General features: G+C 34.6%; 1 protein-coding gene across 2 annotated transcripts in view; it reads left to right on the top strand.

Annotated features, from left to right (window-relative positions):
- The window catches only part of LMBRD1 (LMBR1 domain containing 1), a 201,901-nt gene that overhangs the window by 49,477 nt on the left and 138,140 nt on the right, over nt 1-14,284 (top strand). For both annotated transcript variants that reach the window (XM_074237297.1, XM_074237298.1), the window contains exons 4-5: nt 7,260-7,357; nt 8,290-8,357. In XM_074237297.1, coding sequence (XP_074093398.1) covers nt 7,260-7,357; nt 8,290-8,357 — 166 coding nt within the window. The remainder of the gene's footprint in view (nt 1-7,259; nt 7,358-8,289; nt 8,358-14,284) is intronic.

Below are 14,284 nucleotides of genomic sequence, written 5' to 3'. Positions count from 1 at the left end.
GTGTGTGTGTGTATGTATATATCTCTGTGTATATATATTTATATATATATATATATATATATATATATATATATATATAGATGTATTGAGAAACCCAGTGTTTGTGTTCTTGTATCTATCATATTTCTTGAGAAAGTATCAAAACCTTTTACTTCACAGTCATGCAGAATAACGTTTGTGTGTGTGTGTATCTTAGAACATTTTTGATTGTTCAGGTGAGTTACTACTGAATTGGAAAACAAGAAAAATGCACAGCTGCTGGAATTATAGAGAATTCTATATTTTGTTGGAATGTTAACTTACAAGTATATTGTTATAGCTGTTAGTTCTTTGTATAAGTTAATAAATTTGGAAAGCACTAAAAATAGAGATTTTGTAGTACTATAAATTGGGAATGCAATTATGGAGATATAAGTAGTCCATTTTGAGAATAAAAAAGTTCTTTTGTGGACTACAGTTAAATCTCTTTACAGTTTTGATGCAGTATTGCCTCCAGGTGGTGGTAGAGTTTTATGTACACATTTAGAACAATAATTTCCTTGGTAATTTGTAAATTTTGATCACATTTTTTGTCATTTTATTTCCTAGCTTCATGTTATTTTTTTAATTAGGAGTTCCCTGTACAATATTCTGAGCATAAAAGATATTTGAATGTACCTGTATTTTTATGTGTATTAAATTAAAGCAGTAAGAATTGCAACTTCACTTGGGGTTCGTTTGAGTCATCATATATTAGTATTGGAGTGTCTAGCATATTTAGAACATCATCCACAGTACTATTTTGCTCTTGGGAAATATCTTGCAAATTGTTTAAATCTATACAAATAGTTTGTAATTGTTTACATGAAGAATAATATGTCTATTTTAGCTATCTGGGGAAACAACTAATTAAGTATAATAGAATTATTCAGAAAAACCCAAATTAACACTGAGGTTCAGAAGAACTTCATTTGAGTTAAGTACAATGATTTAATGACATTTATTTTGTTCATTTATCTTTACTTTTATTTAGTATTCCAGATAGTTGAAGTTGTTTGATAATGATCTCTAGATAGTGATGTTATAGTGTAAAATATAATGTATTAGTTGAACTGGAGAGAATGTTGACATGGTATAAGAATGAGACATATTGGAAAGGATACTGAATTGAGTCTGCTGTTTAAAGGTTCTAGTTCTAGGTCCTTAACTAGTGTGGTACAACTCTTAAAAAGTGTAGCTGTCCCAGTGAAAAAAGACTAAAGAAGTGAAATTTCAAAAACAATAGGAAATTAATGCCTACAGATCCCCAGTGCTTAGCACATTTTCTGTCACATAGCATTGTGTCTAAAGTTGGGGAATATGAGAAAGCATAAAAGTCCTTTGAGCAAGCCCCAAGATAGAGTTCTTTGAGGGCTGGTCTTGAAATTCAGTACATCAGAAATTAAGGATACAAGGTATTGTATGAAGAAGACAAAAGCAAAAGGGAACTTGACCTTTTCTCTTAGGGAGCTTACATTCTACAAAGAGTTAAATGTTTAATAACTGACCAAATTACTAAAATAAACTTGAATTCATAAATAAAATGGTGATAATACTTGCTGTGTCTACCTCATTAGATTGTTATTTTTCAAAACTAAAATCTCTAAACAAATACCATCATTGCAATTACTCTAGAGAAACATGATCATTTTGATTTGATTGTGATCTGATCACTGTTTTTAAGAATGAGAGAGTTTTTGATATAGTTGACTATCCCTTGTTTTTTGAAACTTCCATTTCTTAACCTTAGTGACAGTAAACTAGTTATATTTTCTTCTTTTCTTTTGTTACTTAACTATCTTTTCTTTTTCTAGCTATAAAACTGGTTGTTTAGCAAGGCTGAATTCTCAACCTTGTGGATCCTTTTATTTACTCTCTAAAATCTTGTGAATTCTTTTTTTTTGGGGGGGGGTGTTGCAAGGCAGTGGGGTAAAGTGACTTGCCCAAGGTCACATAACTAAGTAAGTGTTAAGTGTCTGAGGTCACATTTGAACTCAGGTCCTCCCGACTCCAGGGCCTGGTGTTCTATCCACTGTGCCATCTAACTGCTGGATAAATCTCATTAATTCTTTTTCACCTTTTTTTAATGTTGGCATTAGAAGAGAGTAGAAGCCAACAACTCTATTAGGAGATGATATCTATGACCTTAAGCCCCTTAAGATCTTCTTAATTAAACATATTAATTAGATCTAAAATAATTATCATCGTTCTCACAAATAAAAAAATCTCTTTGAGCTTTTGCTATGCAATGTACTAAGTATTAGGATACAAGTACAAAAAGTTTATCTTTTTACAGCTTACATTCTAATATGATAAAACAACATATGTAAGGGAGTGGTTGCTAGGGAAGGGTGAAATCACAGGGCTAGTGGATGAGGCCATTAGACAATTCATTAAGGCTTTTGATGAGATGACAAGATTATGGACATGAGGTAGAGGCAGGTAGCTGCAGCAGGCCAGCTGTAGTGAACTCTCATCAATCATAAAAGCTCAGTGATAGGAGTTGAAGATCCATGTGGAGTAGTATAGGAGGGTCAGGGTTTCTCCTTTTCATAATTTTCTTCCCAGTGTGTCTCCAGAGTGTTTTTTCAACGAAATCTTGACTGGTTTTCCTCCATATATCTCACATACTTTTTGTATTTTACTTTCATTTCTTAAATTATGGAAGGTAACTGGAGATAGCTGAAAAAACTGTCATTAGAAAAGAAGAACCAAATTAATATAGGGTAGAAGAAACTGTATAGGGTCAGGAGCTGGGGAACTGTTTATATTAGTATATAATGTGTATATATATATGTGTGTGTGTATATACATATATGTGTGTGTGTGTGTATGTATGTATGTATAATGTTAGTTACTTGAGCAAATATATGTAAGTGCTACCAAGTCCTGGGCATATCTTTTAAGGGTATCTGCAAAGCAGTGGAATACTGATAGAAATAATTAAGAGGTAATTTATTTCCTTTATTAAATCACTTACTATGGGAATTGTTTTAATTTTTAAGTTACTTTTAGTACATGATTAGATTTTGTTTTCTAAATTTTTTTATTTCTTAAAATTCTGAACTTAAATGTCAGAGAGAGAGAGAGAGAGAGAGAGAGAATGAGAATGTTTTCATATATACAGCAGGACAGCAGGTCATGACAGGAAAATTATATATGAAACTTTTAATCTCTATTTCATACTTCTTACTTTATAAGGTTTATACTACATCATAAATGTTAACTTTCAAAAGGACCATCTCTGTCAGGGCTTCTTCAGAACTTAATCTGTTTTATCTGTGCTTTTAAAAAAAAAGTTACTCTTTTGTGTGACAAAAATATTGCTATTGGTCCTTTTTTTCTCACACTTTTAGCTTCCAAAGACCCAAGAAGAAAAAAACATTGCATCAGATAAGCATAACCAAGCAAAATGAATCCAAATATTTGACCATGTCAAAAAATATTAATCTTTACCATCAAGAAGTAATTAACATGTTTCATCATAGATCCTCTGGGGACATGATTAGTTATAGCTTTGATAAGAGTTTTGAAGACTTTCAAAGTTGGTCTTCTTTATAATGTTGTCCTTGAATAAATTGTTCTGGTTTTGCTTATGTCATTCTCTATGACTTAGTTCTACCCAGAATTCTCTGCTCTTTTTTCTTTTGTCATGAATTATGTGTATACCTTCTATTACATTTTTCTGTTGCAAAAAGCAGTTTGAAACTGTGCCCAGAAAGTTACTAAATTTACTAAACTAGCAATAACACTAGGCAGTCAGTTAATAAACATTTGTTAAGTATTTACTATATGCCAGAACCTATGCTAAGCAATGGGGATACAATAAGAGGCAAAAGATAAATCAGCAATTGATGTATTTTAAGGAAGAAGAGAAGTGGGCTTGGACAGACTCTTGCAGCACACCTACATTTAGAATTTATTATCTGGGTGAGGATCAGAGATTGAGAAGGACCATTGATCTGTTGTAGTTTTGTATGCATTTATTTATTTATTTGTAGGTCAAAATGAAATAGATATATTTTGAATTAGTAATTTCATTGGTATCTTATATTTATTTCATTGTTATTTTTACACTTCCTCTGCATATTAGTTTCAGAGTTGCTTAAATGCACTGAGAAGCTTAAGAGATTTACCCATTCACAAAACTGTATGAATAGGAGGCTGGACTTGAATGCAGGTCTTTTTTGGTTTTGAATCTGCCCATAGCCTCTCTTAAGCTAGAATGAATAAGATTTAATAATTAATTTTGACCAGGGATTTATACTACTTTAGTATTAGCAGGGATATTCTTTTAACCTGGCAAGTACATTCTTTTCAAAACTAAATTTAATCTCTCTAATGTTATACTTATAACTTTGTCCTTCAAAGTACATCTCTTCTGCTGATGTTACTTCTTTCATCTCTTTTTCTTTTTGAAGGCAGGCATTCTTAACCTCTCATACTCTGAGCTCCATTGGAAGTCTAGAGAAACCCAGGACCTCTTCTCAGACTGTTTTTAAATAACCAAAGGAAATGATTAATTTCAGTTAGAAGACAATGTAAAAACACAGATGTATTTTTTTCTCATTTAAATTCATGGACTTCAGAAATCTATCTTTGGACACCCCCCCCCCAGATTAAGAACCACTGTTTTAAGTGAATAGTTATTACACAAATATGCTCTTGTGTGTGCTCAGAATTTGATTCATTATTAAATTTGTAAATTTTATGCATTTATAGCCATTGATCATAAGCATTAGGAATACAAAAAAAGGCAAAAGTTAATCACCAACTGAGATATTATAAAAGGAGAAGAGAAGTGGGGCCAGCAAAGACTCCTCAGACACTTCCAGTTAGAATGCATTATCTGGATGAGGATATAGCAGAGGAGATGGAGAAGAATTATTGATCTGTTCTTAAAGCTATATTAGGGGGTGGCTAGATGGCGCAGTGGATAGAGCACTGGCCCTGGAGTTAAGAGTACTTGAGTTCAAATCTGGTCTCAGACACTTAGTGATTGCCTAGCTGTGTGGCCTTGGGCAAGCCACTTAACCCCACTGCTTTGCAAAACAAACAAACAAAAAAAAAGGTATATTAGACCACATCAAAAATTAAAGAATTAAAATATATATAAATGAGAATTGTAGAAAAGTCTTAACTTTGTATAATAGGAATTTTAATATAATTTATGAACTAATAGTCTCCTCGGGGATTTTAAACTAGCATAAGATGCCCTTTTTCTTTATTTACTGTTATCTTCAAAGAAAGAAAAAAGACACAAATCTCAACACTCCATTCTCCTAAATGAAATCCAGGTTTCATATTTGATGCTTTGGAGTTATATAAAATTGAAGTTTAAATTTATAGATTTTTCTTGGCTGGAAAATATAAAAGATATATACAGTTCTAAAGAACAGGCAGACATATTTGTAAATGTCTTCATTATTTTTCTCTTTTGTGAAATTACTGAGTTTGATGATCCACAGAGTTCCATAGTTTCCCTTGTTGGGTCCTCATCTAGGTCTTGTTCACCAACCATGGTTGTCTCCATAATTGTTTTATCTTTGGCCCTCTTCTGTCTGTATACTATTCCATGTTTGAGGGAACTCCCTTGGATTAAATTCTCATCTTTATAGAGATGCTTCTCAGATTTATTTTTCCAGTCCTAACCTATCTACTAATTTCTGCTCTAACATTGGCAGTTGTCTTTTGTACCTCTTGGACTACCCTTTGGGATATTTTAAAGTAATATGTCCAGAAACTAAACTTATCTTTTTTTTATAATCTTCTTGGCTTCCAAACTTTTATTGTTAAGGACCTCATCCCTTCTCCCAGTTATTCAGACTTAAACCTTAGTCATCATCCTGGACTACTCATTCTTTCTTATCTTTTTCTCTTCTCTTGCCCTGCCATTTCTAATCTGTTATTAAATTTTATTGCTTCTCCCTATGCAAGCCCATTTCTGAACAAACTTTGTTCTCTTTTCACAAAACCACTACTTCTGATAAATGGCCTTTTTACCTGAGGTATAAAGTGAATAGCCTCTGGTTAATTTCCTTGATTCACATCTTTACCCACTCTAGTTCATCCATTTAGCTAAAAAAGTGTCCCTGTGCTCACATCTCTCTACCCCTCTTTTTTTGGAATTATTTTCTTCCTTATCTTGAACTTTGGCTTCCTTGGTTTATTCAAGAGTCAGCCCACATTTCTACCTGGTCACTAATCTATTAGTGCTTTTTCTCTATTTGATCTCCAAATTATTTTGTGTGTTACTTATTTGTACATATTTCTTTGCATGCTATCTTTCCTATTAGAATGCAAGAGGCATTGTTTTTGTCTTTCTTTTTATTCCCATCACTTACCTGCCTTAAAGTAAATGCTTAATAAATTCTTGTTGATGCTGAAGTTACTGATGTCAGAAGAGGAAGTTAATGAAAGCGTTCCAAAGTTGGTAAATTATGCCTAAGTAAAAATAAATTGCTTGTGGAATTATTCACAAAATTATGGTGTTGGTGATTTTCCTAGCTCAACTCCTTCTGCTAATTCTTTTCTGTGGGCAGCGTGTCCATCAAATTTTTATTGTGGAAGTCAGTAGGTAAATATGATTCATTTCGTAAAATTCTGTAAGAACTATTTATTCTGCACTTGGGACACATGGTATGTACAAATCTCAGCCAAAACAAGAAGAGATAATTTCCCTAAAACTTACATTATTTTTCATATTTATATTTACATAATTATTATCTTTTAGAATGTAAAAGCTAACTTAGGTAACTCTATAACTTTTGTACTTGTGAAATGTTATGGAATAAATTTAAACCGACTATGCTTACTCAGTCATTTAGGTTTAGTTACCATTTTTCTGGTCATAATATAATTAAACAAATCCATTGAGTTATAATAAGAGGATAAGGAGATAGGGTAAGTACTAAGGGAGGGCAAAGTGGAATGGGAGAATTATAAGGGAAAAATCAAATCATTGGGGAGTCAGGTTCAAATCCTGCCTTTGAAGTCATTACTGTCACACTTCATTGGGCAAGTCTCTTACCTCCAAAGAGGTAATTATACTAAATGGTCTTTGGAATTCTTGTAGCTTTAGATATGTGATAAATATATGGTGGGGTGGGGAATGCTGTATTGGACATGCTATGGAAATTTGTTGTAGTATAGTTTATCCATTTTAATATAATATGTAATACTGTGCAATTAAATGATCAGTATTTTTTCACAAAATCATTGAACATTTTCTCTGTTCACAGCTTTATATTCTGTAATATTGTTCTGTGTGTTTTTGTGGATACCATTTGTCTACTTCTATTATGAAGAGAAGGAGGAAGGTGATACTAGTAGATGTACTGTAAGTATTCCTACTTTTATTTAGACTTTTTAGCTTAGGAAAAATTGCCTAAAAATGAGAATATGACTGCTAATCTTCATTTTTGTACTTTACACTTAATATAAAAGGTAGATTAGTGATCTTTGTGCTATTTCCCTGTTGTGGAGTACCAAGTACCTTAGCTTTATAGAATAAACACTTAAAAAAAATAGCATTTTATTGTTCTCTCACCCTCACTTTTAATAAGACTTATGAAATGGATGTTGCTAACTAGTTTAACTTGTTTATATAATTATAAAGTTTAGATATTGTAATTGTCCTTAACTTTATTATATTACCTTTTGACAACACTTAGAATATAAAGATCACTTGGCTTCCTTCAAAATATTTAATTTTCTGTTTTGCATCTCATTTTAAATTTGATTGTTAATTTTTCATTCAAAAAGTAGAAAAGGGCGGCTAGGTGGCGTAGTGGATAAAGCACCGGCCTTGGAGTCAGTACCTGGGTTCAAATCCGGTCTCAGACACTTAAAAATTACCTAGCTGTGTGGCCTTAGGTGAGCCACTTAATCCCATTTGCCTTGTTAAAAAAACCTAAAAAAAAAAGTAGAAAAGAAGAAAATTAGTGAATTTTTCTTGTCTTCAAGAATTTTACTATAATAGTCTCCTACTGATAGAACATTGCAAGTTGGGAAGCTTAGCCATTATAGTTTGTATAAAGACCTAATTGTCCAACAAAAATTTAAGACTATATGTATGATTTGCAAAAGTGTGTTTAAGGTGACATGTTCCAGTTAAAAATTATTGAATCTTTAAGTCCTGAAAATGGTAAATGTTCCATTTTGAAATTTAAATGTGCTTTTGATTAACCACTTTGTAGATTTTATGATAGAAAACAATTTAACTTAATAAAAGTGTCTCCTAAATCTTCATTGTTTCTTTAATATCCTTAGCAAATTAAAACGGCTTTCAAATATACTTTTGGATTTGCTGTCATTTGTGCACTTCTTCTTTTGGTTGGGTAAGTTTTGTCACCTCTATGTAAAATACTAGCATTCTTCATCTTTTTTTTTTTAATGCCTTTTTGAGAGGTTATATGGTAAAGATAGGGAGTGCTGGGCTCAGGGCCACCTCTGATACTTGGCAGGTGTGCAGTCTTGGGAAAATCCCTTAATAATTTTGAGTCTTTTCCTTGACTGAAGCAATTTCTGAGATTTATCTGAGGTAGCTAGCCTCAAAGTCAGGAAGATTGAGTTCAAGTTTCAACTTGTGATACTAGACAAGTCACTTACTTTTTAGTGTTAGATGTGACTTTCTAAGACTTTCTACATTATTTGGGAAATTTCTTCACTAGGACCTTTCTATACTAGTGAAGTTCCAAGACTAACCCAAAAAATATTTTTTCAAAGAGTTATTATATGTAAACCTTTACAGAGTTTGCAAAGAACAAAATAAATGCCATTTAAAAATTTTTTTGTTACCACTTTCCCCCTGTAACAGATAGGGTTACACACTGCGCAGTTTTTTAATTTAGTTGCCTTGATTAATATACTTATAAACCAAGGTTATACACATTCACATATATGTAAAACATTAGCATAGATAAAGGAGAAGGGAGAGATAAGAGATAAAAGAGATAAAATTACCCAACTGAGGAGACTCCAACAAACCTGAAAATCTGGCTGGGGAAGTCCTTAGATGTCACATTCAGCCTTCAAGGTCTCAATTGGGAAAGTCTCTTAAGCAGAGCAACCTCTCCAAAGGGATGGACTTTCAAATCCCACTTTCCCAAGTAAGACCTTTATAGTGCTTACGCAAAAGTGTCACACTCACTCTGCTCTGTTTGGTTTCTCACACATTTCTTGTATATGTATATATGTATACACAAGCATTTCCTATTTGTTTCCTATTTATTCATGAAGACTGTTTGCATTATATTAACATGTTACAGTTATACAGTAGTCTCAGAAATGTGTAAACAGTGAACTAAATAATTAATGCATTGAATTTACTTGAAGAGACCCTTATTTAGAACTTGCTTTTCCTTTGGATGGATTTCCAACAACTTAGATTAGGGATAGGGTTAGAAGTGACAAATTGCAGTGTGGAAATAAGCAAAAACAGAGATGAAAAGCATGTGTCTTTAGTATAAGATTGAAGAAAGATATTTTTGATTTGAGGACTGGTAGGCAGCTGGGTCCTGCAGTGGATATAGAACATAAGACCTAGAGTCAAGAAAGCTCATCTTCCTTATTAGCTGTGCCACACTGGGCAAGTCACTCAACTCTGTTTGCTTGGTTTCTTCACTTGTAAATGAGCTGGCAGAAACTCCCAAGGGGGGTCACAAAGAGTCAGATACAATTGAAAAATGACTAACAACAACAGAAGAAATCAGAACAAAATGTTAGAGACAGGCATGTGTGAGGGAGAGTCTTCTTTTCTGTGCAGCTGCTCATCCTGAAGCCACATTCCAGCCATGCAATTCACATTGGAATTGAGTGTATGATGTGTTCGTTGAACTCACACCTTTGGGGTGAGGGCTTGCCAGAAAGCTCTTTTCAGGGCTACTCGTCTACTTTGGTGTCTCCATTTCACCCATTTCTCACTGTGACTCCAATAACTCTAATCTATGCAGTGACCACATTATGACAAATTGTCAGGTGGGCTAAATTAGTGGAGGGTAATTGATAGGTTTCAAGGCTTCAAACTCTTTGATGAGCTAGGAAGGTTATCTACCCCAAGCATGTGAAAACTTCCCCAGATAGAATGGTTGAATGTTGCAATAGCCATGAAGGCAGCTGAAGCAGGCTCTGTGAAGCCCTTAGAGCTAGTTTCAGACAGCATGACACCAAGGCCATCCACTGCATCTTGGTGCCATTGCCAGTTATCCTGACTTTAGTCTTGTTGCTGGTCTTTGATGACTTTGGAGGAGAGACTAACTGTCTCACTTAAATCCAATTTTCCCCAGTCAAGTTATCACTCTGTGATGTCATTGGACCTCTTCAAAAATGAAGGGCAAAAAACACGTATATTCCCTGGGACAATAGCACTTAATAAATGCTTTTTGACTTGACTCTTACATATATGTAAAACTAGGGGAGTTGAGATGAGATGTATGTTTTCCTTAGTGTAGAAAAATCCCAAATGGGGAAACTCCCTCAACCAATATGAGTTAGCATATCTGCAATTGTAGACTTAGATATTTAGAGTGTCGAGTGGATCATTGTTTTGTCCAGAGACTTGACTTCCAGTTCCAAAGCCAGCTCTATCCATTGTGCCATTTTTTCCAAACTTGTATATTAATCTATAAACACATCAAAGATACCTTTGAAAAAAAGTATGGGAAGGGAAGAGATAGGCCCTATTTAAGATAAAGAGAAAGACTGCAAATAGTTCTCTTTTGCTTTCTATATTTATCCAGTCTCTATAATGAAAACTTTGTTTTTTACTTACAAAAAACTGAAATATGTTAGTCTTGCAGTGTTACTTGAGAGGCATTCTGGCACTGTGGTTAGAGAGTTGGCCTTGGAGCTAGAAAGTGCTGATTTCCAGTCCCATCTATGACACATACTGGCTGTGTGGCTTCACCTCTTAGTTTGCATATTGTCTTCCCTATTAGAATATGAGCTCTTTGAGGACAAGAATCATGTTTTTACTTTTCACTGTAACACAGGGCCTGGCACATAGTGCTTAATAAGTTGTTGGTTTGCTTTGACTGTAAAGATATTGAATGTTATTTTTGTTTGACTCAAATTTTATTTTTTTTTTAAATTTCTGGAAGATGTATGCTACTAGAAAACGAGCACATTTTTCATCTTAGTAAATTTGCTAAACAGTTCTGTTATTTGACAAATATCAAAAGTTTTTTTAAAACATGCTATAAGAAGTTTGGTTATATGCAAAGTAATACTGTTCTAATTATTAAACCCAAAATACTTTAATCATGTTTAAATTTAAACTGATTCATCATATTTCCTGGAAGCAATATGGCTTATATTGAAGGTGACATTTTCATAGCTTTCTTATAATTTGCCTGTAAATAAATGATTTATAACTGCTGGTAAAAACAGCACTTGACTTTATGGTAAAGTTAGTGAGTTTGATTCTAGCCAAGTCCAGTCTATAAAATGATAATGTGAAAAGACACCTTTAAGACCTTCAAGGTTGATAGATTTTTGAAGCTCAGTATATCTTCCTTTCCTCACCAAGCTCTCTCCCCCATTTTCTGAAATACTTTAACTTTGCTTTTCCAAGATGATGTGGAAACAATGCTACACTTGGAATCAGAAGCTCTAGATTTTTGTATTTGTGCCATACTCTTTGCATCTTCTCCTTTTTCACTTAGTAGCTCGTGTCTATGAACAAGTCACTTAATCTCTGTTTGCCCCAGTTTCTTTAATTTTAAAAATGGGATATTAGTACCTACCTTACAGAAATTTTGTGAGGATCAAATGACAATGTCCCATTCTGTAAAAAGGAGATAATAACTCTTGCGTTGTCCCACAGGATTATCTGATGAGTCAAATGAGATTATTGATATTTAAGTATTTTACATATTATTAGAGTCCATATTGAGTTAATTTGAGGATAAATTGGATTGTCCAACTCACAGTTTGAATAAAGGAAAAACTTCAGATTTAACTGTTTTGAAACACATTGGGAAACATAAGTACTTACACATAGAAAGAGTTTTAGTAAAAGAGTTATCTTTCTAAAGTTAGTTTTGACAGTCTGTTTCCATTTAATAAGTGACATTTTTATGGGACTTTAAAGCACTAGGAGCCCAGTGGATAGAGTACTGATCTTGGAGTCAGGAGTATAGGAGTCTGAATTCAGCATCAGGAACTTGAGACTTATTAGTTTTATGACCTTGGGCAAGTCACTTAACCCTGATGGCCAGGCATTCAGGACTATCTCCAGTCATCCTGATTCATAACTGGCCACTGGACCCATATTGCTCTGGAGGAGAAATTGAGGCTGATAACTTAGCACAGCACCCCTCACTCAAGTCCAATTCATGTGCTTGTCATGGTTTTACTTCCCCTGATGTCACGGTCTTCTTCAAGAACAAAGGACAAATATCAAACTTGGGTATATATTTCTTGTGGTTTGGGGTATATTATTTCATTTAAACCTAATAGTCTTATATAATAAATTCCAAATGATATTTTCTCCACTTTGCAAATGAGGAAACTGAGGTTTAGAGAGATGAAGTGATTTCCCCATGGGCTAGTGCCCTGTTAGAGGTGGCATTTGGTCTCTTTTTCTGATTTCAGGTTCAGCTTCTTCCTTTGTCAAGCCAGGAACCTTGGTATTTTTGTTCTTGATCTCAGCTCCTCCTTTCTTCAGGAGTTTGTCCCAGTGATTATTCTCAGTTTTTTCATTTATTTAATCTTTTTAAAAAATTTTTATTTAATATTTATTCTCATTTTGTACAAATGATGGTTTTTTTACATTAGTAAAATATTCTTGTTTAAGAGTAGACGAAATACACTCTCCCCTATAAATATAGACTTGCTTGAGCAATAAAGTAAATACTATAAAGGGGAGAGAAAAAAATTAAAATTAAAAAAATAATAGTAATAATTGTAGGTATGGCCAGGTGGCGCAATGGATGGAGCACCAGCCCTGGAGCCATGAGCACCCAAGCCCATATCTGGCCCCGTACACCCAAAAATCACCCAGCCGTGTGATACGCAAACCACCCAAACCTCATTGCCCTGCAAAAACCAAGAAAAAAAGAGGAAAAAAAGACCCAAAATAAAATAGTAATAATAGTAGGGGTGGCTGGGTGGCGGACAGAGCATTGGCCCTTGAGCCAGGAGCACCTGGGTCCGAATCCGGCCCCAGACCTCCAATGATCATCCTGCTATGCGGCCCCAGGCAGGTCACCCAGCCCCTTTTGCCCTGCACCCCCCCAAAAAAATAATAATAATAAAAAATGTGCTTCAGACTTTGTTCCAACACCACTAACTCTGTCATGGGTGGATCACATTCTTTATAAGTCCATGGCAGAAGTTACTTCCATATTTTTCCAATGTTGGCATTGCTGATCGCAACTCCCTCCTTTCTTATTTCTCCACTACCATGCACTATATTTTCTCTCTCCTTTCACTCTGACTCTGCTGTAGGGTCGCTGAGTGGCACAGCAGACAGATCCCTGGTCCTGGGGCCAAGAAGCCCTGAGCCCCCATACCACCCCTTAGGCCCAGAATCCATCTGGGCCTATGGTCCTGGGCAGGCCATCCAATCCCAGCCCCTTGCAAGAAGTAAAAAAGAAAATGTGTTATATCTGGCCACTCTCCCCCCATGGTCTATCCTCTCCTCCATCACTCACATCCCCCCTTCCCCTTGTCCTCCCTCTCTCCTTCTTACTCCAGATGCCTATACCCCATTGAGTATATATGCTGTTTCCTCTCCTAGCCACCTCTGATGAGAGCAAAGGTTCCCTCATTCCCCCTTGTCTTCCCCCTTCCATATCATTGCAATAGCTCATTGTAATAAAGAAAAATCTTATTATATGAAATATCTTGGCCTATTCCCCCTCTCCTTTTTCTTTCTCCCTTTCCATTTCCCTTTTTTTCCTATTGACTCCATTTTTACACCATATTTTATCTTCAAATTCAGCTTTCTCCTGTGCTTCAACTATAAAAGCTCCCTCTACCTGCTCTGTTAATTGAGAAGGTTCATATGAGTATTATCAGTATCATTTTTCTTTGCAGGAATACATGCAGTTCATCATCATTAAGTCCCTCATATTTCCTCCCTCTCCTCCAATCTCCATGCTTCACCTGAGTCCTGTATCTGAAGATCAAACCTTCAAGGAACATTTGAAATTCCCCTGGTTCATTGAAAGTCCATCTTTTTCCCTGGAAGAGGACATTCAGCCTTGCTGGGTAGTTGATTCTCGCCTGCATTCTAAGCTTTCTTGCCTTTCAGTATATTGTA

Source organism: Macrotis lagotis, chromosome 5 (genome assembly GCF_037893015.1).
Source record: "Macrotis lagotis isolate mMagLag1 chromosome 5, bilby.v1.9.chrom.fasta, whole genome shotgun sequence".
Taxonomy (NCBI): Eukaryota; Metazoa; Chordata; class Mammalia; order Peramelemorphia; family Peramelidae; genus Macrotis; species Macrotis lagotis.
Note: the sequence above shows the minus strand (reverse complement) of the source record. Positions and strands in the feature narration are given on the sequence as shown.